This window comes from Rhinatrema bivittatum, chromosome 19, assembly GCF_901001135.1.
Source record: "Rhinatrema bivittatum chromosome 19, aRhiBiv1.1, whole genome shotgun sequence".
NCBI lineage: Eukaryota > Metazoa > Chordata > Amphibia > Gymnophiona > Rhinatrematidae > Rhinatrema > Rhinatrema bivittatum.
Window position 1 is genome coordinate 6776190 of NC_042633.1, and position 27234 is coordinate 6803423.

At 45.2% G+C, this 27234-nt stretch overlaps 1 protein-coding gene across 1 annotated transcript in view; it reads right to left on the reverse strand.

The window, feature by feature from the left end:
• The window catches only part of LOC115081100 (extracellular calcium-sensing receptor-like), a 74512-nt gene that overhangs the window by 10952 nt on the left and 36326 nt on the right, over positions 1 to 27234 (reverse strand). Inside the window, exon 5 of the mRNA XM_029585613.1 lies at positions 18149 to 18272. Within this exon, the coding sequence (XP_029441473.1) occupies positions 18149 to 18272 (124 nt within the window). The remainder of the gene's footprint in view (positions 1 to 18148; positions 18273 to 27234) is intronic.

The following is a 27234-nucleotide window of genomic DNA, read 5'->3' on the forward strand; positions in this document are numbered from 1 at the left end:
GGGGGCGTGGTTTCGGGCCGGGGCGTTCCGGGGGCGTGTCGAGGGGGTGGGGCCGAACGACGCGGTGTTTTGGGGGCGGGACGCAACGTTTCGGGGGCGTGGCCGCGCCCTCCGGAACCGCCCCCGGGTTTGATCTCGGCGCGTGTGGATTTACGTCTCCCTCCAGGAGGCGTAAATCCGTGGATAAAGGTAGGGGGGGTTTTTAGATAGGGCCGGGGGGGTGGGTTAGGTAGGGGAAGGTGAGGGGAGGGCGAAAGAAAGTTCCCTCCGAGGCCGCTCCGATTTTGGAGCGGCCTCGGAGGGAACGGAGACAGGCTGTGCGGCTCGGTGCGCGCCGGCTGCCCAAAATCGGCAGCCTTACGCGCGCCGATCTAGGATTTTAGAAGATACGCGCGGCTACGCACGTATCTTATAAAATCCAGCATACTTTTGTTTGCACCTGGTGCGCGAACAAAAGTAAGCGAACGCGCTTTTTTAAAAAATCTACCCCACAATTGGCAACAAGATACTTTAGTAAACTGATATTTCGTTAGGTGTTATCCATCAAATAAATTTACCAACATGAGGACTATCTAATGTAACTATTGTGGAGCCTTTATTCTGAGGGAAATCATCTGGAAAATTAGGGCTTGCCCCATTTGTTCAGAACTCTCTTCCTTGAAAAAGGAGCTTACATAGTAAATTTGCAGTTTGCTTGAGTTAATTAGTAATAGAATTATTTCTTTTGCCAGGTATTTATGGCATAATGTGATTTTGAGGTAACTGTAAAATTTATTTGTATTTTTCTTGAAATATACCTGTATTGTTGGTAAAATTCTATAAATAAACAATAAAAAAAAAAAAAAGGAGCTGGCTGACGTTAAAGCTGAATTAGCTGCAATAAAGTTTCACCCACTTTACATTATTCAGGAATTAATTCCCCATTACCACAGAAAAACCAAAAGTCAAGGAAAACGATATTTACAGTGGGCTCAGATAGGATAAGACCTGTGACCCACAGACACACGTTCCTGACAGCTGTGCAGCCCACAAGTCTATAGGGATGTGAATCGTTTTAGGACGATTAAAATTATCGTCCGATAATTTTAATATCGTCTTAAACCGTTATGGAACACAATACAATAGAGATTCTAACGATTTATCGTTATAAATCGTTAGAATCGTGAGCCGGCACACTAAAACCCCCTAAAACCCACCCCCGACCCTTTAAATTAAATCCCCCCCCCTCCCGAACCCCCCCCAAATGAGTTAAATAACCTGCGGGTCCAGCGGCGGTCCGGAACGGCAGCGGTCCGGAACGGGCTCCTGCTCCTGAATCTTGTTGTCTTCAGCCGGCGCCATTTTCCAAAATGGCGCCGAAAAATGGCGGCGGCCATAGACGAACACGATTGGACGGCAGGAGGTCCTTCCGGACCCCCGCTGGACTTTTGGCAAGTCTCGTGGGGGTCAGGAGGCCCCCCACAAGCTGGCCAAAAGTTCCTGGAGGTCCAGCGGGGGTCAGGGAGCGATTTCCCGCCGCGAATCGTTTTCGTACGGAAAATGGCGCTGGCAGGAGATCGACTGCAGGAGGTCGTTCACCGAGGCGCCGGAACCCTCGCTGAACGACCTCCTGCAGTCGATCTCCTGCCAGCGCCATTTTCCGTACGAAAACGATTCGCGGCGGGAAATCGCTCCCTGACCCCCGCTGGACCTCCAGGAACTTTTGGCCAGCTTGAGGGGGGCCTCCTGACCCCCACGAGACTTGCCAAAAGTCCAGCGGGGGTCCGGAAGGACCTCCTGCCGTCCAATCATGTTCGTCTATGGCCGCCGCCATTTTTCGGCGCCATTTTGGAAAATGGCGCCGGCTGAAGACAACAAGATTCAGGAGCAGGAGCCCGTTCCGGACCGCTGCCGTTCCGGACCGCCGCTGGACCCGCAGGTTATTTAACTCATTTGGGGGGGGGTTCGGGAGGGTGGGGGATTTAATTTAAAGGGTCGGGGGTGGGTTTTAGGGGGTTTTAATGTGCCGGTTTTGCGATTTTTAGATTTTTAGATTTTTCACGATTTTTCACGATATTTTACCCCCCCAAACGGCAACAATACGATTCCCTCCCCCTCCCAGCTGAAATCGATCGTTAAGACGATCGAGGACACGATTCACATCCCTACAAGTCTATCTATCTATCTATCTATCTATCTATCTATTTATTTATTTATTTATTTATTTATTTAAGGGTTTTTATATACCGCGGCACGTTAGAAACATCACCTCGGTTTACAATGAACATTAAATTAGCAACAAGCTTTACAATCCAACAACTATAGATTGGTACATAACGGATAAAATTAAAACTATAAATAATTAACATCAATAATCCATAGGAGGCGCATTTAGCCGGAGGATAAAAATAACAATACAAATATTTACAATTTGGGAATATAAAACGTAGATTACTTGTGAGTCACGAATTAATTGACAGATTAGAGGATCAAGATAGTCATTACAATAGTAAGAGTATTGCAAGTATATCGGTCAAACAATGTGTTTAGCGTTATGTAATAGAAACTGATTGGTATGGATAGAAAATATTGTATATGTGGCATATAAATAGTATTATCTGAGGGGAAGTGTTCATAAACACTTCCCCTCAGATAATACCCCCCCACACTCACTCAGGGCATTAAGGAATCAAAAAACAACAGGATTACAGTGGGTTCTGGTAGAATTAGACCTGTGATGCGGAGATACATGCTGTATCAAGTGACACAAGTACAAAACGCCTTCTCTGTATTAAATAAAGGCGTGTGAAGCCAGGCCTGCGCTTTCGGCGCCCGGGACCCGCCGGGGTAAGGCCTCAGTAGCACCCTTACCCGCAACCTCCCAGGCGCCGACCGCGAGGCTCTTCTCTGCCCGCCGGCCCAAACTCCGCCCGCCGGCCTGCCTGCACGCACCGCTGCCGTCGGCCTGCCGCGTTCCACCCACCAGCCAGGACAGCCAACCAGCAGCCGCCTCAGCCGGCCTTTAAATCGCACCACTCTCTGGCGCCAGACATCTTTGAACTCCGGAAGGCGTGTGAAGCCAGGCCTGCGCTTTCGGCGCCCAGGACCCGCCGGGGTAAGGCCTCAGTAGCACCCTTACCCGCAGCCTCCCAGGCGCCGACCGCGAGGCTCTTCTCTGCCCGCCGGCCCGAACTCCGCCCGCCGGCCTGCCTGCACCGCCGCCGTCGGCCTGCCGCGTCCCGCCCACCAGCCAGGACAGCCAACCAGCAGCCGCCCCAGCCGGCCTTTAAATCGCACCACTCTCCGGCGCCGCGCGCACGAAGGAGCGCAACAAAGGGGCCCGCCCCTTTGTGCGCCCCTTCGTGCAGCCCCTGAAGAAAGCCTACACGCTCCTACCTCGCCTGACTCAGTTAATTCCACGGGGAATTAAATTAAATCACCCCATCCGACTGTTACCCTGCAACCTTCTCTATTAGACCGATCCCGACATCCACGTACTACATCCCGACCACTCTGCTCAATTCAGCACAGCTCAATTTAAGCCTAAGGAGAGTTCACGAACTCCCCCGACCCTAATCACCACCATAGAACAAGACACCCACTTGCAACATCACTCCTTGAATCTCCCCTAGCAACTCCTCATAATTAGAAGGGTCTCTATCCACCCCATCAAGATGTACCCACTCCCCAAACCCACAATTCCTTACACCCCCAAATTCAAAACCAGCAAACCCAGGATACTAGGTTTACGTTACCAAAGACTGCTCCCAATCATGACATCCCCAATCGCCCAATCCCTAGGGCTCACTCTTTTCACCCTAACCCTATTCAACGCCCAATCTATCACAAAACAAATTCATCTTCTCAACGACCACCTGATTGACAACAACCCTGACCTCTGCGCCATTACTGAAACGTGGTTGAAACCCTCAGACTCGGTCCTACTAAACCACCTCCCCAACCAACTCTATGATATCCACTCAATCCCCAGAATCAAAAAAAGGGGAGGAGGCCTACTACTAGCCGCAAAAAAGGGACTTGGACTCTCTCATCAACTATCCACCAGAATCAGTAACCTAGAAACAGCACTTTTCAACTCGGACCATCTACAAATTGCTCTGGTCTACTCACCCCCAGGAACCTTAGACTCCGATCCATCTCCACTTATCGAATTCACAGCTAAACATCTCAAGAGGGACAAACCAGCTATCCTACTAGGAGATTTTAATCTCCATGTGGACACCCTTCCACGATCCCACAACTGTGACATCTTACTTACAGCTCTCAACCAATTGGGCTTCAGCCAGATTGTTAATGGTTCCACGCATAAAGTGGGACACACCTTAGATCTGATTTTCCTCAATGATGGCCTATCATCTGCCACTGTACCTTCCTGTGTCCCAATTCCATGGTCAGATCACCATATCATTTCCGCCGAACTCCGAATTACTGACCACCCGAGACCTGTTCCCTCTACAACCACATTACAATACAGGAAACCGTGCTCCACAGATCTCCTCAGCAATCTGCTTTCAAAAGAACTGGAGCGACTTGATCTCTCTGACGCACCCTCAGCCATTAACTCATGGACCTCTCCTCTAATCTTTATGTTATCTGTTAAAAATGTTAAATGTATTTATAATGTTATTTAAATGTTAATTGTTATTTGTTATAATGTAAGCCGCCCACGTGGCGACAGTTTTTTACTTCACTGTACACCGGTGTGATATGTATTTTATACAGGAACGTCGGTTTATAAAAACTAAAAATAAATAAATAAATAAATCAAGATAACCAGCGAGGTTGCCGATCAATCCTGCCCAACCATTACTAAATCCTCAAAGCCACCCCAAGCCAACAGAAATCCGTGGTACACCCCAGATCTTAAAAACATCAAACAAAAACTCCGAAACAAAGAGCTCAAATGGCGCAAGACCCCATCTACCGACTCACTCTTAATCTACAAAGCCCACCTCAATACATACAGGACTGCCATTCTCAAAGCCAAAAAAGACTTCTTTGCCAAAAAAAATCCACAACTTCTCATTCGACTCTAAAGCTTTATTTTCAATCGTATCATCTCTTACAAAACCCTCGCCTCCTATCATCCCTGATGAGCAAGCCTCCAGTAAAGCCAACGAACTCGCTATCTACTTCGACAAGAAGATATCCAATCTCCTCAAGCCATTCTCCTCATCTCAACCTACAACACTTCCTTTCAGCTCCACTCCATCCACTAGGAGCTTTAGCCTTACATCATTTGAGACCCCTTCCGTAATGGAGATCGCAAACATCCTTAAAAAGCTAAAACCTTCTTCTCACCCGTTGGACGCCATACCCTCCAATCTCCTACTCTCCATTCCCAACACAATCTCTCAATCTTTAGTAGACATCATCAACTGCTCTCTAACACAAGGCAAGGTTCCAGATCAATTAAAACTAGCCATTCTAAAACCCTTACTAAAAAAACCTAACCTTCCATCAACTGACCCTGCCAACTACCGTCCAATAGCCAATCTTCCCCTGATCTCAAGAGTAATGGAAAGATTTGTAAATAAACAACTGTCTGATTATCTTGAGGAGAACAATATACTCTCTCCATTCCAGTTCGGATTCAGAAAATCTCAAAATACTGAAGCCCTACTTTCATCCCTATCTGACACCATCCTTCTCAACCTGGAAAAAAAACAACCCTACCTTCTCGTTCTTCTCGACTTATCCGCCGCCTTCGATACGGTCAACCACTCCATTCTACTGGATCGCTTAGCAGATATCGGCATTCAAGGAGAGGCACATGAATGGTTCAAATCGTTCCTTGAGGACAGATTCTATAAGGTCAGAATTAATAATAAAGAATCTCTCCCAATCAAATCTAACCGGGGAGTCCCACAAGGTTCATCCCTCTCCCCGACGCTCTTCAACATTTATCTACTACCTCTCTGCCATCTACTCTCTAACCTCAAACTAACATACTACATTTTCGCTGATGACATTCAAATTCTTCTTCCAATCACCGAATCCCTGCAAAAAACCTGGGCACACTGGAATTGCTGCTTACAATCCATCACTAACCTGCTTACCAACCTCAACCTCATCCTTAACTCAAATAAGACAGAAATCCTCATCATCTCTCCAGATGAAAAACACAGTCTCATCAATCCACAAAGCACACCCCAATCCACAAACACACTCATAAATCACACCTCTTCCGTCAGAGACCTTAGGGTTCGGCTCGACAACCTATTCAACTTAAAATCGTTCATCCACAACACAACCAAGGAATGTTTCTATAAACTGCAAGTCCTCAAAAATCTGAAACCTCTTCTACACTTCAGTGACTTCCGGCTAGTTGTACAGTCTCTCATCCTTACAAAGTTAGACTACTGCAACTCTCTTCTCCTAGGCCTCCCTGCAATAACTACCAAACCTTTACAGATGGTCCAGAATGCTGCGGCAAGGTTACTCACAAATTCAAACAAAAGAGCACACATCACACCCATACTCCAAAGTCTTCACTGGCTCCCCATAAAATACAGGATCACCTTCAAAACACTAATGATGATTCACAAGGACATCCACGGCATCTCCCACCTCAAATTAAGCTCTCAACTCCGCACTCAAACATCTGCTAGACCTATTAGAAACGCCTATAAAGGATCCCTATACGCACCTCCGATCAAAACCACTTTAAGAAAACGCGCTATGTCCACAGCCGGGCCCAGCCTTTGGAACTCACTACCACCCGAGCTTCGCCAAGAACCCTCTCTACAAACTTTTAAAAAACACCTTAAAACATGGCTCTTCAGACAAGCCTTCCCTGAATCTCAACATTACTCAGACACGGGTCAAAAGACATAACATGTCACAAGGGAACCTCTGGGCATAAGACATATCAGGACTTTAAGGAGACACTTGATCACCCATTACTTCCGTATCATACTCTTTAAGGAGACACTCGATCCTTAAGGATCTTTAAAGAGACACTTGATCACCCATTACTTCCGTATTATATCCCTCCAATTTTGATTCAACGCCTCACATCCTTCCCTTCTACATACTCCTCCTTCCCTCCACCACTCAGCCAGATTCTCATTGCTACCCTATGCCTTGCCCCCACTACACCTTATCCATTATGCAGCCGCATAATGATACTCCATTAAACGTATTTTGATGCTACGCCCACAGCCGCCCCAGTTGTTGTTGCTCTCTATATATTCACTGATGAATCATTTCACTACTTGTTATTGTTGAATTGTTGACTTGTTCTATGTTTCAATGCTCAATGTTCTATGTAACGCCATAGCCGCGACTGTTCTGTTTAATTGTAAACCGATATGATTTGATATTTTTGTTCAAGAATGTCAGTATAGAAAAATTCTAAATAAATAAATAAATACTGAAGAAGTTCTTGAGAAAGAGATTGAAGTGTTATCTGAAAAGAAAGAAGAAACCCAATGCATACAGAAATTCCATAATACGATCAGTAACCAAAGGAAAAAGCTCATTGTGCTGGGTGACTGTCATCAGAGGCACTAATCTGGGAACTCTCAGCGAGGGAAACACTACAGTTAAAAGCCTCCCAGGATCATCGGCCAGCAGAAATGCTATTCAAATAGTCAATGTGATCAAAGAAGAAAGCAAAGACTTTAAAGTTGATATTATCATCCATCTGATCTTGCTAGAGACAGCATCCAAGTGGTACAGAGAGATTTCCAGTCTCTAGTGAAGCAGATTAGTCACATGGCGACAACCATTGCCTTTTCAGAAGTGTTACCTGTTTATGGAAAGGGGAAGGAGAGGCTAAGCCATATTAATAACTTCATTGTATGGCTCAAATCCTGGTGTAAGGAACAAAGTTTGGGATTTATTGGGGGCTGGGGCCGTGTATGGAACAGTAAAAAGCTCTTTGTCAAAGATGGCTTACATCTGTCTGTGGGGCAGACTAAATACAAGAGCTACTGTTCTTCTATCTAATATATTCAATCACCAAAAAAGGAAAAACCAAAACAACTACTTTCTATGTGCTCACATTACCCAAAACTCATTGAAAACTTTATGTTTTCAATGAGTTTTGGGTAATGTGAGCACATAGAAAGTAGTTGTTTTGGTTTTTCCTTTTTTGGTGATTACATCTGTCTGTGGCAGGAAAAAGGATCCTAAGAGATAAATTCAAATCCTATGTCATAAGGTATTTAAACTAGATTCTGGGGGTGGCAGTAAGAAATTAGAATGTTACCCCCCAAACACAAATGCAAGGGAAAAGGGTGAAGGGGATAACAAAACTCAACTAAATACGTCACAAAAGGAGTCCAGGAAAAGCAGTAACCTGAACGAGAAAAGCTGGAAAGCTATGAGCACAAATGCTCGTAGTTTGGGCAATAAAATCCCAGATCTGCAAGCCCTAATGGTGGAGGCGGACTTGGACATTGCTGCTATCACTGAGACGTGGTTCACGTAATCTCATGATTGGGATATGGCAATACCGAATTACAACTTGTTAAGGAAGGACAGAGAGGATAGGAAACGGGGAGGAGTGGCTCTTTATGTCAGAATCAATATCCAAGCATCTGAGCTGCAAGGAAGATGGGGCAAAAAAGAAGCACTATGGGCCAACCTTAAAAAAGACGACGGGGCATCCATTTTTATTGGAGTGGTTTACAGGTCTCCAAATCAAAAGGAAGAGCTTGACAGAGATCTGGTTGAAGACATCCAAAAGATGGGAAAGAAGGGAGAAGTGGTGATTGTTGGAGACTTTAATCTGCCGGATGTAGACTGGAGAATCTCTTCTGCAGAATCTAATAATAGTAGAGAGATAGTGGATGCCCTGCAAGGGGCTCTGTTCAAACAAATGGTAATGGAACCTATGAGGGAGGGAGCTATACTCGATTTAGTGCTCACTAATGGAGATAAGGTCTCTAATGTCCAGGTGAGTGACCACTTCAGCACCAGTGATCAAATGGTATGGTTTTATATCACAAATAGGATACGGAGAAGAAGCATGAAGACCCGAGTTTTGCAGTTCAAAAACATGGACTTTGATGAAATGGGGAAGTACCTGGAAGAAGAACTAGAAGGCTGGGAGAACAAGAGAGATGTGGAACAACAATGGATCAAACTAAAAGGAGCAATTACCAGGGCAACTAATCTATATGTTAGAAAAGTAAAGAAAAGCAAGAGAAAAATGAGACTTATCTGGTTCTCAAAGGAGGTGGCTGACAAAATAAAAGCTAAAAGAACAGCATTCAAGAAATATAAAGGATTCCGAAGGGAGGAGCACAAGGAAGAATATCTGGTGGAACAGAGGAAGATGAAGAAAGTAATCAAGACGGCAAAAAGTCAAGTGGAAGAAAGGATTGCCAAAGAGGTAAAGCGAGGTGACAAAACATTTTTCAGATACATCAGAGAAAGGAGAAAAGTTCAAAGTGGTATAGTGAAATTGAAAGGTGAAAAGGATCAATGTGTGGAAAGAGACGAAGAAATGGCAGAAATATTAAATGAGTACTTCAGTTCGGTGTTCACTAAAGAGGACCCTGGAGAAGGACCGTCGCTAGTTAACAAGAAACTGGAGGGGAGTGGAGTAGATGTAACTCCGTTTACAGTAGAGAATGTATGGGAAGTGTTAACTGTGGACCCCTGGCCCGGAACGAAAGTCACCCACCTGGGGAATCTGGTGCCTTTCGTCACCGGAAGGTGGATTCCAGAAGAACTGCTCAGTATCTCAGGGGAAGAATCCAGCAGGGAGATACAGGCCCGAATCCGACCACGGAACGGTTCCAGGCAAAGGTTAGATCCAGTCCAATCCGGGTCTTAGGCAGGCAGCAGGCAGAGGCAAAATCCAGTCCAATCCGGGTCTTGGGCAGGCAGCAGGCAGAGGCAAAGTCAGTTCCAATCCGGGTCTAGGCAAGCAGCAGGCAAGGCAAAAACAGGTCCAATCCGGGTCTAGGCAGGCGGCAAGCACAATCAGAGTCAGGTCCAATCCGGGTCGATGCAGGCAGGAGGCAAAAGCAGAGTCAGGTCCAAACCGGGTCTAGGCAGGCAGCAGGCAAAAGCAGGGTCAGGTCCAAACCGGGTCTTGGCAGACAGCAGGCAAAAGCAGGGTCAGGTCCAAACCGGGTCTAGGCAGGCAGCAGGCAAAAGCAGGGTCAGGTCCAATCCGGGTCGATGGCAGGCGGCAGGTCAAAGGCAGAGACAGGTCCAAAATCAGCACTGGTAGCAAACAAGGCAGGGAACCTATTGAAAGGCGATCAGCAGCTCACCGAGTCGCCCTTAAATCTCCCGCCTTGGCTGACGTCATCATCCGGGGACGGCCCCTCCTCCTTGCCTCAGCCCCTACAAGGGGCGGGGCTACCCTTGCGACTGCCGATGCTGCTACTGGGGAAGGCGCCATCTTTGTGCCGCGGCCGGAGCGCCGCGACCCGCGCCTCGAGGGAGTCGGGGCAGACCCGCTGGAAAAGGTAGGGGGGCCGGATCGCGTAGGAACGCGATCGGGAAGCACAACAGGAAGAGCTGGGGAAACTGAAAGTGGACAAAGCCATGGGGCCTGATGAGGTTCATCCCTGGATACTGAGGGAGCTCAGAGATGTGCTGGTGGGTCCGCTGCGTGACCTGTTCAATTGATCCCTAGAAACGGGAGTGGTGCCGAGTGATTGGAGAAGAGCGGTGGTGGTCCTGCTTCACAAGAGTGGGAGCAGAGAGGAGGCTGGAAACTACAGGCTGGTTAGCCTCACCTCGGTGGTGGGAAAAGTAATGGAGTCGCTGCTGAAAGAAAGAATAGTGAACTATCTACAGTCAGAAGAATTGCTGACCAGAGGCAGCATGGATTCACCAGGGGAAGGTCCTGTCAGACAAATCTGATTGACTTTTTTGACTGGGTGACTAGGGAAGTAGATCGAGGAAGAGCGCTCGATGTCATCTACTTGGATTTCAGAAAAGCTTTTGATACGGTACCGCACAGGATGCTGGTGAATAAAATGAGAAGCTGAGGAGTGAGTGCCGAGGTGGTGGCCTGGATTGCAAACTGGTTGACGGACAGAAGACAATGCGCGATGGTAAATGGAACTTACTCTGAAGAGAGAGTGGTGTTAAGCAGAGTGCCGCAAGGATCGGTGTTGGGACCGGTCCTGTTCAATATCTTTGTGAGCGACCTTGCGGACGGGATAGAAGGTAAAGTTTGTCTTTTTGCAGATGACACTAAGATCTGCAACAGAGTAGACACGCTGGAAGGAGTGGAGAGAATGAGACGGGATTTAAGGAAGCTGGAAGAGTGGTCGAAGATATGGCATCTGAGATTCAATGCCAAGAAGTGCAGTAATGCATATGGGGTGTGGAAATCCTAAAGAACTGTATTTGATGGGGGGTGAAGGGCTGATGTGCACAGAGCAGGAGAGAAGCCTTGGGGTGATAGTGTCTAACGATCTAAAGTCGGCGAATCAATGCGACAAGGCGTTATCTAAAGCCAGAAGAATGCTGGGCTGCATAGAGAGAGGAATATCTAGTAAAAGAAAGGAAGTGATGATCCCCTTGTACAGGGCCTTGGTGAGGCCTCACCTGGAGTACTGTGTTCAGTTCTGGAGACCGCATCTCCAAAGGGTCAGAGACAGGATGGAGGCAGTCCAGAGAAGGGCGACCAAAAAGGTGGATGGTCTACATAAAATGACTTATGAGGAGAGATTGAAGAACCTAAATATGGACACCCTGGAGGAGAGGAGGAGTAGGGGTGATATAATACAGACTTTCACATAATTGAAAGGTTTTAATGATCCATGGTCAACAACAAACCTTTTACATTGGAAAAAAATCAGCAGAACTAGGGGCCACAATTTGAAGCTCCAGGGAGGAAGACTCAGAACCAATGTCAGGCAGTGTTTCTTCACGGAGAGGGTGGTGGATGCCTAGAATGCCCTTCCGGAGGAAGTGGTGAAGACTAAAACTGTGAAGGATTTCAAGGGGGCATGGGATAAACACTGTGGATCCATAAAGGCTAGAGGATGGGAATGAAGAGAAGAGCCATGGGGGTGGATTCTGGAATGGAGGCTAGTACCTGGTGATTACTACCCTTACTCAATAAGCCTTTACACGGTTAATGCAACTCCAACATTGCTCTCTGCTTCAACGGCAAGGGGAAATGTGGAAAAGAGGATTTGTATTCAGATAACTACCAACAAGGACTGAACTTCACAATCTGGTTAAACAAATAAGCGTGGGGGTAGCTTGCTTATTACGGCAGTTACTACCCTAAACCTATACAGATTATATTATATTATTGTTTTCTTAGATATATCCGCAGCCTTCGACACTGTAGACCATCAAATTCTCATTTCCATTCTCAAATCCATAGGTGTCTCAGGCTTAGTTCTTCAATGGTTTGTTTCATTTCTATCCGATCGCATTCAGCAAGTCAACATAGATAACCATTCATCCGATCCCTATACTATTGCTTCAGGAGTCCCTCAGGGTTCCTCTTTATCACCCATCCTCTTTAACATTTATCTGTTACCTCTTTGCCGCATCTTGCTTCTTTAAATCTTCAATTCAAAATTTATGCTGATGATCTACAGTTTATGGTACTTTATGAAATATCATGGCCACATACTCTTTCTTTAGTATCTTTGTATCTCACAACAATTAATACTTGGCTATCCCACAATAGACTAAAACTTAACCCAGCTAAAACTGAAATTATCCATCTGTCATCTATTACGGAACTAACCAATGGTCCTCCATCTCATCTACTGTTCAAAGGTACTTCTATCCCAATATCCAAATCAGCAAAAAGATTTAGGTGTGACCATTAACACCGACCTATCTCTAAAACAACATATATCACTGGTAACAAAGAATTCTTTTTATAAATTGCGACTTTTGAAATGACTTCGACCTCTGCTTTTTTTCCATGACTTTCACACTATTCTACAATCACTTCTCTGGGCTTGACTACTGTAATTCTCTTTACATAGGTCTTCCGGATAGCACACGTCATTCACTTCAATTAGTTCAGAATGCAGCTGCACGTATTTTATCAGGTTCTTCATTAAAAAATCATATTAACCCCATACTTCAGTCCTTACATTGGTTACCGATTCAATATAGAATACAGTTCAAAATTTTAACTATTGTTCACTCTCTTATTCATAACTCTAACTCTACTACTTTCTGTTCTCTTCTTCATATATATAAACCATCCAGACACTTAAGATCAATGAACAAAAATCTTTTAGACATACCATCACCTAGACTGGCACGCCTTGATATCACCAGGAAAAGAGCTTTCTCTATATCAGGTCCAACTCTTTGGAACGCTCTACCAGATTCATTAAGATCTATTTCAAACTCAAAACAATTCAAAAAATCTCTAAAAACACATTTCTTTCAAAATCGCATTTAAAGACACACCCTCTAAATAATCAAACAATTACCCATAGGGCACATTGTTTCTTTTCATGATTAATCACTATTTATAATTGTTTATTTTTCTCCTCAATTTTTTACTTTATATTATATATTTTTTGTAATTTTTAATATTGTTTTTTATTTATTTATTATTTTATACTTCTATTTCTATGGTTTTTTTTCAATGATATTGTACACCGTTTTGACTAAACTCTGTTTGTAAAGGCGGTATATAAACATTTTTAAATAAATAAATAAAATAAATAAATAAACCAATTAAGCCTGATACATCACTTTGAATGCATAAACAGCGTTGCTCTCTGCTTCTACGGCAGGGGGAAATGTGGAAAAGAGGATTTGCTTTCAAACAACAACTGTTATGAATCCTCCTGTAGCAGTGCTACGGGAGGCTCCTCACCTCTTCCTGGAGGCCACTCCAAAGCCGGGGTCTCGCCTACGAACTATCCAGGATTTGCTCCAGGGCCTGGGAGGCCTCGATGTCCTTGGGGTCTGCCTGAGGCTTGCTTGCGTCTGCATGGACTTCCTGGTTTGGGCCACACCCTTCTCCCTAGGGGCCAGCCCGCAGCACTTCTCCTCAGTTATAGGGCCAGCTAGGTGTGGTCCATCCAAACTCCTCCCAGGGAGTTGCCTGTCTGCAGCCCTATAAAAGGACGTCAACTTTCAGAAAGCTTTGACTTCGCAATGAGCCAGCTGCTTTGAGCCAGTTGCTCTGAGCCAGTCGCTCGAGGAGCTTTTCCCTCCTTTTGGACTCCATGTTCCTGCTCTTGCTTGGTGTTTCAGTATTCCAAGGGATCCCTCTTCGGTTTTTCTCTGCTGTTCCTGATACCGGTCTCTGATGTCCTGATGTTCTTGATGTCCTCCGTCTCTGCCCTCCGGATGTTCCTGAAGGCCTGATGTCCTTGATGGCTAGAGGTCCCTATGTTCCTGAGCTTCCTGATGTCTGTTCCTGCAAAGTTCCAGCTCCCCGAGTCCTCCAGGTGACCACCCTGAGGGTAAATCCGTTCCGTCCGGTTCCTGTTTCCAGTCACTGGAGCCTCTGCCAGCTGGACTCCTTCCCTGCGCTCGTCCCGCTCTCTGCGTGGTCCGTGACCAGTCTCCTTAGGCTGTGTAGGGCGCGCAGTGGGACAGGGTGGTCCGCGACCAGCCCATTGGGTCTGCCCGTGAAGGTGGGCTGTGTAGGGCGCCCTGAGAGGCAGTGCCAATGTCTACCTTCCCAGCCATCGTCTGTGATGTCTTCACATCAGCCCTCGTCTGTGATGTCTTCGCATCAGCCCTCATCTGTGAAACCCTCGTTTCAGCCTTCAAGCTTCATCTCTTGCCTGCCCTCATCTCTTCTCCGGCCTGCCGCCTGTGCTGCTCCCTGCAGCAGGTCCGAAAGGGCTGGGAGTAGTCGGAGGACCACTCAGAGACCAACCTTGCGTGGTTGGCCTCATCCAGGCATGCAGGTCGGCAGGGGCCTGGTCAGCTTCGACCCTAGATAAGGTCCGTCTTACCGCAAAGGGCACACATCTCACCCGGAACACTCCCAGCCAGCGGAGCGCAACAGTAAACAACCAGGACTGAACTTCACAATCTGGGTAAACAAATAAGCATGAGCGTAGCTTGCTTATTACAGCGGTTACTACCCTAAACCAATTAAGCCTGATACATCACTTGGAATGCATATACGGTATTGATCTCTACTTCAACGGCAGGGGGAAATGTAGAAAACAGGATTTACATTCAGACTACAGCCAACAAGGCATTGATCTGTGCAGTCAGGGTAAATAAGCATCAGGGTAACTTGCTTGATGCGGTGGTTACTACCCTTAACCATTATGCCTTATGCTCAGCTTTGATGCAACTCCAACATTACTCTCTGCATCAATGACAGGGGAGGGCAGGACATTTGAATCAAACAGTTACCAAAAAGGGCCCTGAACTTGGTGATTGATGAAACAGGTTAAGTATGGGAAAATAAGTGTGGGAGCTTACTGGGCAGACTGGATGGGCAGATTGGTCTTTTTCTGCCATCATTTCTATGTTTCTATGATGCCGTTGCCTAAGATGGTAGTCGATTCTACCGACATGGGAGATCAGGTCCTCCAGAGATACAGGGATCTCGTAGGCGGCTTGCTCATCTTTAAGGGCAGGAGACAGTCCCTCGAGGTAGAGTGCCCGTAGGCAGTCTTCTTGCCAACCCAACTCAGTTGCTAGAGTTCTGAACTCCACTGTGTATTCAGCGAGCAAGTGTGAACCTTGACGGAGGTGGAGTAGGTGGTGGCCAGCGACCGCTTGTCGACCTGGGTCCTCGAAGGTGCGTCGGAAGACAGAGATGAACTGAGGGAGCTGGTGAAGAATTGCGTCGGAATTGACCATGGCAGATTCCTCCATTTCAGAACGCATTTTTTCCATGGAGGAGGCCAAAGCTTCCAGGACATAAGAACATAAGAAATTGCCATGCTGGGTCAGACCAAGGGTCCATCAAGCCCAGCATCCTGTTTCCAACAGAGGCCAAACCAGGCCACAAGAACCTGGCAATTACCCAAACACCTAGAAGATCCCATGCTACTGATGCAATTAATAGCAGTGGCTATTCCCTAAGTAAACTTGATTAATAGCAGTTAATGGACTTCTCTTCAAGAACTTATCCAAACCTTTTTTGAACCCAGCTATACTAACTGCACTAACCACATCCTCTGGCAACAAATTCCAGAGATTTATTGTGCGTTGAGTGAAAAATAATTTTCTCCGATTAGTCTTAAATGTGCTACTTGCTAACTTCATGGAATGCCCCCTAGTCCTTCTATTATTCGAAAGTGTAAATAACCGATTCACATCTACTCATTCAAGACCTCTCATGATCTTAAAGACCTCTATTATATCCCCCCTCAGCCGTCTCTTCTCCAAACTGAAAAGCCCGTTGTTGCTCTCGGACACAAGTAGCCAGACCAGGGATGGCCTGCAAGGCAGAAGACTCTGCCGAGACCATAGCCTTGGCAACCTGTTGCACTGGAAGTGGACCCTTGGCCTGGTGCAGGATTGGTACAGCCCTCTGGTTGGACCCAGAGAGCGCCTGCCACCAGGAGGCGGAGCACATGAGGAGACAGAGGCTAGCTGGAGCTTCGCCAATAACAGTCCGGGGTTTCCGCAGGTTGAGTCCTTGGGTACCCAGACTGCCTGGACTTAGGTGGGCCTCAGAGGGTCTCCCGGAGAGGTAGCGAAGGGGTGTGCCCACCACGAGCAAGGGTGCGTGGCTGATGCAGAAAGGATAGACCAGACCCGAACTGGAAGCTCCGGAGACCTCAGGGAGGTAACAGTTCAGGAAGGCCCTCCAGGCGAGACAGGCAGCGCCTGCGGGTCTGGTCTGATGAAGGCCGCGGATGGTATCCAAGCAGGATGGTCTGGTAGTCACGGAAGGCCAGAAGAGAGTGCCGAGTGAAGCACAAGGGTCAAAGCCAGAGTATCACTCCAGAAGAGGTCAGCCAAAGCTGGGGTCAATACCAGGGTCATTCCGAGTGTAGACAAGGCAAGCGAGGGTCAGTTCCAGGCAGCAGACAAAGAGAAGTCAGGCAGGCAGTGGTCAGTTCCAGAGATCAGTCCGAGGAGGTACTACCTGAGGAAGAACACAGGAAGGAACACACGGAGATGCTGGAACAAGGAGAAGGCAAAATAGTACACCGATGTGTCGACCCGATTGCCAAGGCGAGGTCCTGGGGACAGGGCCTTGCTATTTATTGGAAGTTCAGGTGACGTCACAGGGTGGCGGCCAAGCCGAGTTTTCCACGCCGGTCCCTTTAAAGGGAGTGACGTCGGCTGTGCGCACACCTAGGGATGGGGCCAAGGCAGCCGAAGATGCAGAGCCCTGATGGGAGCTCCACTGTGAGGCCTGCGGCGTGGAGGAATCGGAGAGGGCCGCGGTGAGTGTTGGGGACACTGGGGCTAGTGGAGGGCAGTGCGAGGTGAGCAGGGCCAGTTGCGGCACCCACTAGGCCGGGACGCGCAACAGCACCCAGGTATAATCCCAGTAATTGTGTGTGGCCAGTTGTGTAGGGGATAAACTCTTGGGTTCAAGCCCTTAGGTATAATCCCAGTAATTGTGTGTGTTTATATGAGATTAGCCCCCCCCCTGGGCAGGATACCAGTGTGCACGGTCTGAACCCATAACAGGCCTCCAATATCTGTTGCCTCATCGCTGCCATGAAAGGCAGTAAGGACTTAGGCAAGGGGAGAGTAATTTTCTGAAGCATTTACTCCGTTACCCGAATAAAATGATCTGACTGGATCAAAGCATGCGTGGGTCGCATGGCGCATGTACTTTAATAAGCCACACTTATAAGACGTGCTCCTGTGTTTAGGTTGGGGGGGATGCAAAAAAACAGTGCCGGTGGCCTTCAGTTTTTAAAATGCGGACGAGCTCTTTTGCCTCCCTTTTCCCTTTTTGCCTGCAGAGATGCCAGGCACAAAGTACACAGATGCTTTACATGTACGTGCTTTGCACTTACTTTTGAAAATGTATCACAAATGTTGTGCCTCATCAGTTTCCAGGGTCTCATTGGTCCCTTTCTTCAAGATATCGCACCTTAAGGGAGTACAGTTCCTGACTGGTGAATGTGCTTGCTGAGATTGTAATACTGGAACATCTACTCCTGTAAACAACTGCTCTTTGACCATTGACTTGACATAGACATGATCCAACATCTTGATCTTAAACCACCTCCCACACGTCATTCACCATGCATACATAGTCTACGATCAGAGTGGAATTCATGGCACTCACCGGTTTGGTTACTAAACTCTTCTTCGGAGCAGGGGATGCAGTCAAAGCAGCAGGCAGGTTGCCCTTCTAGAATGGCCTTCCGGAACCCAGGACCACAGCTCTTGCTACAGATGGAGACAGGAGCCTTAACAGAGAGAAGTGTTTATTTCTTTATTTAGTTATATCTTTGTGCATCTTACCCGCAATGTTTTGAGGCTCATTACAAAAGGATTAAATATATACAAATAAACAAAAATCATAAAATCCTCCATCAGAACTAAATTACCAAAGGTTACCCTATAGGACAGCGCATTTAACTACTAATAAAGGACCAAGAGTCAATTTCAGAAGAAAAACTGGTCTTTTTGATCTTTGAATGTAGAGCTGTGAGAATGAACTCAGAGCACTGTTAACTTCATGATGTAAGGCAGGGTTGGGGGGGGGGGGGGGAGGGTTGCAAATGATCCTGAAGGAGGGAATGCCAGCTGACTGACTGAGGATAAAAAATATGGCTATGCTTTGAAGCACAACTTCGAAAACAACTTGACTATTCTTCACTAGCGCCAAGCCCTAGGGTACACTACAGGTCACTTTACCTTCACCAGCGTGGACTCCATTGATCAGTACTTTGAGTTCTATTGCCCAACCAGGTTCTCACCTAACTTACAACTTTCTGTCCTACTTCCATATCTTCCAGCTTGTTTATCAGTTTTGGATGAGGAGCAGTGTCAGAAGCCTTTCTGAAGTCCACATAGGTAACATCCACTGGCACCTCCATTTTCAACCACTTTTGTCACCTCATTATGAAACTCAATCAAATCTATCTAACTTAATCTTCCATTTATGAAAGCATGTTCTGTAATCGCTAATGTTTGTCAATGTTTTCATATTTTTCCCTCTATTGATGTCAGAGTGAAAATGATAAAGTTGCGTGCAATCGCTTTGTTCCCTCATTTGTGGAGCAGAACCACGTCTGGAACCTCTCTGATTCAGACCAACCAAGATGAATCAATTCAGATAATCATAGATCTGAAACTAGATGACAACCAGAGTGGAGAAGATGCCTCCCATCACTTACTCTGAAGGAGTTTTTAAACAGTTTTCCATGATGTCACACCGGTTTTCTAACCTGTGTATAGTTCTCACTCCACACGATGGCGCTGGTGTTAAGCTTGATGTCCCAGCTGCCAGCTGCTCCAGAGTTATAATAGCCAATATTAACATGAGAAAAGGAGCCACTCGAAAGCAGGTGCCAGTTCAAAATATCGTAAGAAGCCGGGGGATTGCCTTTTTTATCAAAAAAAATCTTCCGACCCATGGTGTTCTGGAAATACACTTTCCATATGTAATGCAGGAGCTGTGCCAAGAAAAGGAGACATGCTTGTATTGGTGTTACAGTATCACCCTAATTATTGGGATTGCCTCTGCCTCACCGCCCCCACCCCCTTATTTGCAGATGATTTCTAGCCTTTGCAATATACTTCCAAATGGAAACTGAAGCATTACCTGCATATACAATAAGATTTTCTATGAACTACTGAAGATTAGGCACCTACCACATGGTTAGAAATGACACTTCAACCCAACTGATCAAGCTCTTTGATGCATGCTTTTGCCCTAGATTAGCATAAATATCTTTTAAAATAACAAATGTAGATTTACTTTACTGTTGATGCTACTTTTATATCTTACTGGTTGACTTTGACCTTTGCCGACTTTTAAAAGCCTTCAACCTCCAAGTATCAAGGAAACCCCTTGGTGTGTGGTTTTTGTGCGGTTGCTATTGATAGACCAACCACTCTGTGGCTGGCCTGTTTCAATAGCTCCCATGTTTTATTCTTTTATTTCCTTTTTCAAATTTCTTTTATCAAACTTTAATCTTGCAAATTGCGATCTTTAAATTATTTGTGCTTTTATTTTCCCATTGTGCGGTCTGACCCACCATGCACTTGTACAAGTCCTTTGTCTGGTACTTATCTTATCTTCCAAATGCTGATTGCGTCCACTATTGATGGGCTCAGTGCCGCTTGCCCGACAATGGCCATGTTTCGGCAGCACTCTGCCTGCTTCAGGGGCCTCGGGGAAATTTCTTCTATTGTGACCAAATTATGGGTCCAAAATCAAACAACTAGCCCAAAACACCTCGGAATTCTGAGGACAAATAAATAAATAAATAAATAAATAAATATACAAATTGTGGGGCGGATTTTAAGAGCCCTGCTCGCCTAAATCCGCCTAAATCCAGGCGGATTTAGGCGAGCAGGGCCCTGCGCGCCGGTGCGCCTATTTTACATAGGCCTACCGGCGCGAGCAGAGCCCCGGGACTCGCGTAAGTCCTGGGGTTTTCAGAGGGGGGGCGTGTCGGGGGCGGGCCCGATCCGCGCGGCGTTGTCGGGGCGTGTCGGGAGCGGGCCCGGGGGCGTGGCCGCGCCCTCCGGACCCGCCCCCAGGTCGCGTCCAGGCACGCTAGCGGCCCGCTGGCGCGCGGGGATTTACGTCTCCCTCCGGGAGGCGTAAATCCCCCGACAAAGGTAAGGGGGGGTTTAGACAGGGCAGGGCGGGTGGGTTAGGTAGAGGAAGGGAGGGGAAGGTGAGGGGAGGGCGTTAGAGAATTCCCTCCGAGGCCGCTCCGATTTCGGATCGGCCTCGGAGGTAGGCCTCGGAGGTAGGCTGCGCGGCTCGGCGCGCGCCGGCTATACAGAATCGGTAGCCTTGCGCGCGCCAATCCCGGATTTTAGCGGATACGCGCGGCTACGCGCGTATCTACTAAAATCCAGCGTACTTTTGTTTGCGCCTGATTCGCCAACAAAAGTACGCCAAATCGCACTATTTGAAAATCTACCCCTATGGGTCCACCATCGAAAAAGCACATAACTTCTTTTAAAACATTTTAAAAACAATTCAATCCAGTCTTAAGCAAAAAGCCTATAACCCCCTACCCAGGTTTATAGTACTTACTTTTTTCGCGTGAAGAACCTTTAATGTGAGCGGCGCCTTCATGTGTTAATCTGGCATCTCCCTCTATTCTACTGCTTATATAGCCCTCTTCCCCCACTTTTGGACCAATCCCGTTTGTCTTCTTCGAGGCAAGGGTGCTAGCACCCTAGGGTGCCCCTCGGTCATGTGATTTTATGACATCACTCGATGTTTTTACTTTTTCTTTTACAGCTATCTGCATTTCCAACCTTTCTTTTTTGGTTTCTAAATTCACTAAGGTTACTGATTTTGATCAAAAATCTACCCAGTTGTCCTGATCGGGGAAATTTTCCTTTTGCAGACTTGATGGAGGACCTCCTTCACACGGTCCGCTTCTCTTGTGTGCAGCGGACGTGTTAGAAAACTGCTCTCCTGCTGCTATTTTTCTGATGCTTTATAGTTATATTTCACCAGATTTTACCCATCCATAAGTTTCCCACCGCATTTAATTTTATCCTTATGCCCACACAAAACTGAGCCTTTTAAATTGAATCAATTTCTGGCTTAATTGATCTTGTCAGGGAGACCTTCGTGGTTAGTTTTGGACCTGATGGAGACCTTCTTTTTACTTCATGTACCTCCCTCTTAATTGCGGCGATGGTATTGGGTTCTTAATTATTGCTTACTTGATTTTGCCACGATCTTATAATTTTCTCCAATATCCCTCAAGATGAAGCAATAGTTACGATCACGGAGGTCTTAACAAAAGAGCGAACAAAACAGAGGACGCCGAATGCATTTATTATAGAACTGGCAGAAATAGCACTACAGCAGAATTATTTTATGTTCCTGGGGCAATATTACAAACAAATAAAGGGAACCGCCATGGGGACCACCATGGCCCCCGATCTTGCCAATCTGTATGTGGCTGCATTCGAGGAAAAATGGATTCAGAGTAATTGATTTAGTACACACATCAACCTGTGGAAGAGATTCATTGACGACATTTTCATGATTTGGCAAGGAGAAGAAGATGAGTTACAACAATTTATTCAGTGGTTAAATGCTTGCAGTCCCCATTTGAAATTTACTAGTCAATATCATAAGCAACAAATATCATTTTTGGACATTCAAATCAAGGCAGACCCACATGGGTTCAGCTTTTCAATTTATCGCAAACCAACAGATAGGAATATGTTATTACCTATTCATCATATCATTCTGATCATCTAAGGAACAATTTACCAGTGGGTCAATTTCTATGGTTAAGAAGACTCTGCTCCACGGTCACGGAATATAAGGCTCAAGCAGAAGATATGAAGGTCAGGTTCCTACAACGGGGGTATCCCATTTCAGTTATAAAAAAGGCCTACAAAAGAGCCAGATGGGCTAATAGGGATCTGCTTTTACAACCAAAACCAGAACAGACCAATGAAAGACTGGCATGTGTATTGCCATTTACGCCACAGACACAAAAGTTGAAAAAAGGTATTTTGAAACCCTGGTCTCTGCTTCAAATACACCCAGTGTTTAAACAAAAGCCCATGTTTGCATTGACTAGGGCTAAAAATTTAAAAGATCTCGTAGTGCATTCCAATTTACTTCTGGAAGAGAAACACACGGATATACATTCGGTGGGTCAAAGCCCATGTACAAGATGCAATGTATGTATTCATATGTATACAGGCACACAGTTGGAGATTCCAGGACGTAGGACGTTCTATTTTAAAGATCAATTTACATGTGAGTCCACCAATGTAGCATACGCACTGTGGTGTCCGTGCAATATGGTATATATAGGAAAGATCACACGGAAAATTAAAACAAGGATCCAGGAACACTTGAGCCGTCTAAGACATCAAATAGAAGGAGCACCATTAGTGGAACATTGGCAGGAGGCAGGACACCAAATACAGGAGTTCACAGTGGCAGTAATTTTTCAAATCAAAAAGCACCCAAGGGGAGGTGATTTGAACCTGAAGCTGATGCAGATGGAGCAAAGATTCATCTACATGTGGGACACAGTTACACCAAAAGGGCTGAATCGTGAGATAAATTGGGCCACCTTTGGTTGAATTCAGAAATATGAGGAGATCCACATTAGAAGAGAGAGAGAGAGAGAAAGGAAAAAAGGGGCAATATAAGCATATGGATCATTACGGAAAGTACCATATCAGAATTAAATGATCAACATGGTATGATGATCAAAAGCGAAAGTATAAAAGGAATAGGGGTGTTGTCTGCAACGAGTGACTTGTTCTAACTGGAAGGGGTAATATACATGTGGCAAGGCATACTGGTTTTGAAAGCAGACTCTCAATAATTAAGGCATATAAATCGGGGCACCAATCAGAAGCAAATGGGTTATCACTTAAAATCTAAGACATAAAGCAGGAGGGGAAATGTCACACCAGGAGAACATCAAAGGAGATTACACGACGGATCAAAGAAAAACATCAAATTAGGGGGATGCCATACAAGTTTATAAAATTATTGGAAAACTACAAGAACGCGTCAAAGAAGGAAGTAAGGCTCGAGCAGTTAGTGAGATGTCAAACAAGTTTAAAAAATTTTGGGAGAAAATCACAAGACTGCGGCAAAACTAAGTAAGCAATAAAGATGGAAGTAAGGCTCAATATAGCCAGGGAGATGTCAAACAAGTTTATAAAATTATTGGAGAAAATTATAAGATCGCGGCAAAATCAAGTAAGCAATAATTAAAATACCATCGCCGCAATTAAGAGGGAGGTACATGAAGTAAACAGAAGGTCTCCATCAGGTCCAAAACTAACCACGAAGGTCTCCCTGACAAGATCAATTAAGCCAGAAATTGATTCAATTTAAAAGGCTCAGTTTTGTGTGGGCATAAGGATAAAATGAAATGCGGTGGGAAACTTATAGATGGGTAAAATCTGGTGAAATATAGCTATAAAGCATTGGAAAAATAGCAGCAGGAGAGCAGTTTTCTAACACGTCCGCTGCACACAAGAGAAAGGCTAATGCCGTGTGAAGGAGGTCCTCCATCAGGTCCGCAAAAGGAAAATTTCCCCGATCAGGACAACTGGGTAGATTTTTGATCATAATCAGTAACCTTAGTGAATTTAGAAACCAAAAAAAAGGGTTGGAAATGCAGATAGCTGTAAAAGAAAAAGTAAAAACATGGAGTGATGTCATAAAATCACATGACCGAGGGGCACCCTAGGGTGCTAGCACCCTTGTCTCGAAGAAGACAAACGGGATTGGTCCAAAAGTGGGGGAAGAGGGCTATATAAGCAGTAGAATAGAGGGAGACACCAGATTAACACATGAAGGCGCCGCTCACATTAAAGGTTCTACACGCGAAAAAAGTAAGTACTATAAACCTGGGTAGGGGGTTATAGGCTTTTTGCTTAAGACTGGATTGAATTGTTTTTAAAATGTTTTAAAAGAAGTTATGTGCTTTTTCGATTGTGGACCCATAATTTGTATATATATATATATATATATTTATTTATTTATTTGTCCTCAGAATTCCGAGGTGTTTTGGGCTAGTTGTTTGATTTTGGACCCATAATTTGGTCACAATAGAAGAAATTTCCCCAAGGCCCCTGAAGCAGGCAGAGTGCTGCCGAAACATGGCCATTGTCGGGCAAGCGGCACTGAGCCCATCAATAGTGGCAACAATCAGCATTTGGAAGATAAGATAAGTACCAGACAAAGGACTTGTACAAGTGCATGGTGGGTCAGACCGCACAATGGGAAAATAAAAGCACAAATAATTTAAAGATTGCAATTTGCAAGATTAAAGTTTGATAAAAGAAATTTGAAAAAGGAAATAAAAGAATAAAATACGGGAGCTATTGAAACAGGCCAGCCACAGAGTGGTTGGTCTATCAATAGCAACTGCACAAAAACCACGCACCAAGGGGTTTCCTTGATACTTGGAGGTTGAAGATTTGTTATATAAAGGAAACGAGGTTGGCTGGAGACTTTTAAAAGCCAACTAAACAATCCTTCAAGAGGGGCAGCTGATAAAAATCTTACTCTGTGGCTGAAGCCTTTGGTTCCCAGACTAGAACAGAATCATCTTGAGGGGGGATATTTGGCAGTAAAGCCGGTGTAAGATATAGAAGATGATTCCTTTGAGTCTAGCTCAAGTATTCCCCTCATGTTGTGGTTAAGGGAGAAGAGGCAGGAGGTACTTAAGTTCTCAATGATTGCTCATAATAACTGGAACTCTTAAATCTGCCATTTGATATTCTGTGTGATGAAGGTTCCTCAGCCATCACTAGATATTTTCCTTGCCTACCTTCTTGGGATTTTTGCATTCTAGCCCTTTCTGCAATGTGCTTAGTGCTTATATACAATATATATAGATCTTTTGAGCATGCTTGAGAAAAACACCTTGGAGATCCTCCGGGGTGCAGACTAAAGGAGAGTTTGATGTTTGAGGTGGGTTTTGGTGGGCCAACTGGTTAGTTTTGGAGAGTTTTTCCATCTTTTTGACCTGTTTTACATGAGGTCTCCATTTATTCAGAGGACTGAGACCACTTCTTGAACTGCAGGCTTTTAGGACTGTCCTTCAGGCACTAGTACTGGCAAGCACAGAGTACTATAACTCCTTGTATAATGGCCTACCAGCCAATGCGACCAGAGCTCTTCAATTAGTGCAAAATACAGCAGCAAGTTTATTAACTGGCACACATTTACAAGAACACATCACTCCAAACCTGGCCTCTTTATATTGGCTGCTCATAAAGTGGATGGCCCTTTAACTTATGGATAAGCATTGCCATTTTGTAATCTATGGAGTTTCCTCCACGTGGCTAAACTTGGCATTAAGACTATATAAACCAACATGTTCACTAAGGTCAGCTAATAAGAACTTCTTGAAATGCCATCTCTTCATCTGGCGCAGTTAAGATTCAGCCATGATAGAGCATTTTCAGTGGTGAGTCCCATCTTTTGGAATTCCTTTCCTGAGAGTCTCCATTTGATACCCTGTAGTAAGACTTAAAGCCTTCCTATTTACGCAGGCCTTTTGCACTGAGGGGAATGAGTTGACAACATGATCCTTAACCTCCAGAAATTCTGATGATCTAGTCCATTTTTTATTTTAATGGATCATGAATGTTTTGAATGCCTAGTTTATTTTTTATTTTATTTATTTATTTATTTGCAGATTTTTATATACCGGGGTACATAAGTAACATCACCTCGGTTTACATTAAAACAATAATTCAGCATTGCGCTTTACAATATAACATAGAAACTGAACAAATACAAAACCATGTATAACTTTGTATTAAAATAATATAATCAAAATATAAGAGACTGTGGAAATGGTGAAGAATGGTAGAGGACTCAGATCATTAATAGTAGGCTTTTTTAAATAACCAGGTTTTAAGGTTTTGTTTAAAATTTTTTTGTGACAAATTTCCTGGCGTAATTCAGAGGGCATGGTGTTCCATATTGTTGATCCAGCAATGATGAATGATCGTTCTTTTATACTAGAAAGTCTAGTCAGATTGGGTGCTGGGATCTTTAGTTTGGCTAAATGCTGGAATCTCGTTGTTCTAATTGATTATGTATGTTTTAATCGTTTTGTACTCCGCCATGAACATATCGATGGTAACTTTAAAACGAGTGCGCAGGTGCCCATAAGCTGAAATTTTAAACCATGCGCACAATTTTGTGAGTATGATTTAAAATATGCCTGCAGCGCGTATGTGTGCTTCTAATTTTAAGTGGGTACTTGAGCAAATGTAATTGCCGTATTTGCCTTAGGACTTTGTCGGCTTTAACACATGCAGGAAGTGGATTTTAAAACATACTCACATGAAGGACGTTTCCAGTTTTACCAATTAGTCCACCAGTTCAGCCAGTCTCCCTCGAGGTCATCCAGACTCTTCAGGCTCAACAGCCTGTACTGCCCCCAGTTTAACCAGACCCCTCACCCAGTGATTTTTGGCCTCAAATGAGTTTTCTTCATACTTAACACCTCATCAAGAGCAGAAGTAAACATGCATAACTAACAGCCCACCGTATGCTGGGGCCGACAGATTTAAAATACGGATTCTCGCACGTAAATCTTGGCCCTGCCCCGGATCGCCACTGACATGCCCGAACTCTGCTCCTTCTTTCCTCACATGTATACCCGTAATTGGGCCATTTTAAAATAAGAGTTACTCGTGCTAGGCCCAGATGCGGCC